The sequence below is a fragment of the Penaeus monodon genome, chromosome 28 (genome assembly GCF_015228065.2).
Source record: "Penaeus monodon isolate SGIC_2016 chromosome 28, NSTDA_Pmon_1, whole genome shotgun sequence".
NCBI lineage: Eukaryota > Metazoa > Arthropoda > Malacostraca > Decapoda > Penaeidae > Penaeus > Penaeus monodon.
Window position 1 is genome coordinate 39,150,324 of NC_051413.1, and position 1,410 is coordinate 39,151,733.

Here is a 1,410-nt window from a genome sequence, read left to right on the forward strand (position 1 = left end):
AGGTAAATAATGAAGAACTGGGAATATTTCCATTGCAATATGCATGGAAAAATGCCTCCTTGCAAAAGCATGTCTGGCATATTCTTTGTTCTTTGTAATCTGTATGCAGAATTCTCAAATAATAAATACATCATCCATAATTAAAAGGTTTGAACAGCTGGGTGACCAACAGACTATAACACAAAGCAACAAATCATATCTTAATCTTACCAAGCAAAAGATTCTTTCATCACACCTTTACCATCTCCCATCACTTCATTCTGCACGCTTTACTTCAAACACCTTCACTACCTGCAGCTACTGTGACTATTTCACTGTTGTTTGTTCCAGAATTCTGCTCCTGAGTGCTTTCTTCAACCCTTACACCAGAACCATCCTCTTGGCTGGGAGAAACGTCCTCTCCTTGGGCCGTGGGGGATACATTCCTGTCACTGTCTGCATCCTCAAATTCCTCCCTTGCTTCCTCTGCTAGCTCCACCGAATCATACTTACTGAACTGTCGCAGAGCCTTGTGTAGAACACTGCCGGCAGAAATAGTTACGATCAAAATAGTTAATATTTAAATCATAAAATAACTTTCACTGACTACAAGATCATGCCCAACAAAATTTCAAAGATCCCACAAAAAATACAGTAGCTTACAAACAAAATTTGCAGTGATCCTTCCTCAGAAAAGAATTTATGCCCATAAACTCAAAATTCCCCTTCCCACTATTTTCATATGCAAACTCTCATTCTCCCTCCAAGAAGTGAACTCATAAACTCCCCTAGTGGACTTAATTTCAAAAACATGTGGACAGCTGTTCCACACTACAGATGTACCTGATTATGACAATGGGCAGAATAAGAAACGTTGCAGCCATCAGGAAGGTAAACCCACGGAAGATATGCCTCGTTGCTGGGTAGATGCTGTTGAACACTCCAGAAGCAACTAGTGTACAAGCATTCTCAAGCAGAGCTACGCATGCAAACAATTTGCCTGCAAAAAGAAGTTTTGGTAACAGTCTTACATACAATTCTTTAGCCATGACTATAATTTCAAAATAAGCTTGTACAATCCTAAAATACCTATGTATACTAGAGAAGACAAGTGACTGAAGAGAAGATTAAAGTATGATATGGTATGTACCTGAATTGCTCTCATGGCATGGGGTGCATCTGAATCAAATGTAATCCTCAAGTAGAAGCTACAGGATGATACAATGGCATTTTCTCTCACAATTACACATGGCAGCTACTAATACTGATAATACATGTACATTTTCAGAATTAGTAAAGTTTCAGTTTAAAGAACTGGATTGCCATACAAAGAATTTATATATTGATAGAGAAAAATAGAATCATTACTTTTGTTTTTTATGTATAGATATGAAATGCTGAACTCTATGATCTCAAAAGGTTGATACTCAA

The 1,410-nt window shown here is 37.6% G+C and overlaps 1 protein-coding gene across 1 annotated transcript in view; it reads right to left on the bottom strand.

Moving 5' to 3' along the window:
• Positions 1-6: 6 nt before the first annotated feature.
• LOC119591581 (proton-coupled folate transporter-like) overlaps positions 7-1,410 on the bottom strand; it is a 12,739-nt gene continuing 11,335 nt past the window's right edge. The window contains exons 9-10 of the mRNA XM_037940342.1: positions 823-979; positions 7-521 (exon numbers count right to left, since the gene is read on the bottom strand). Of these exons, the coding sequence (XP_037796270.1) occupies positions 275-521; positions 823-979 (404 nt within the window). The 3' untranslated portion in view covers positions 7-274. The remainder of the gene's footprint in view (positions 522-822; positions 980-1,410) is intronic.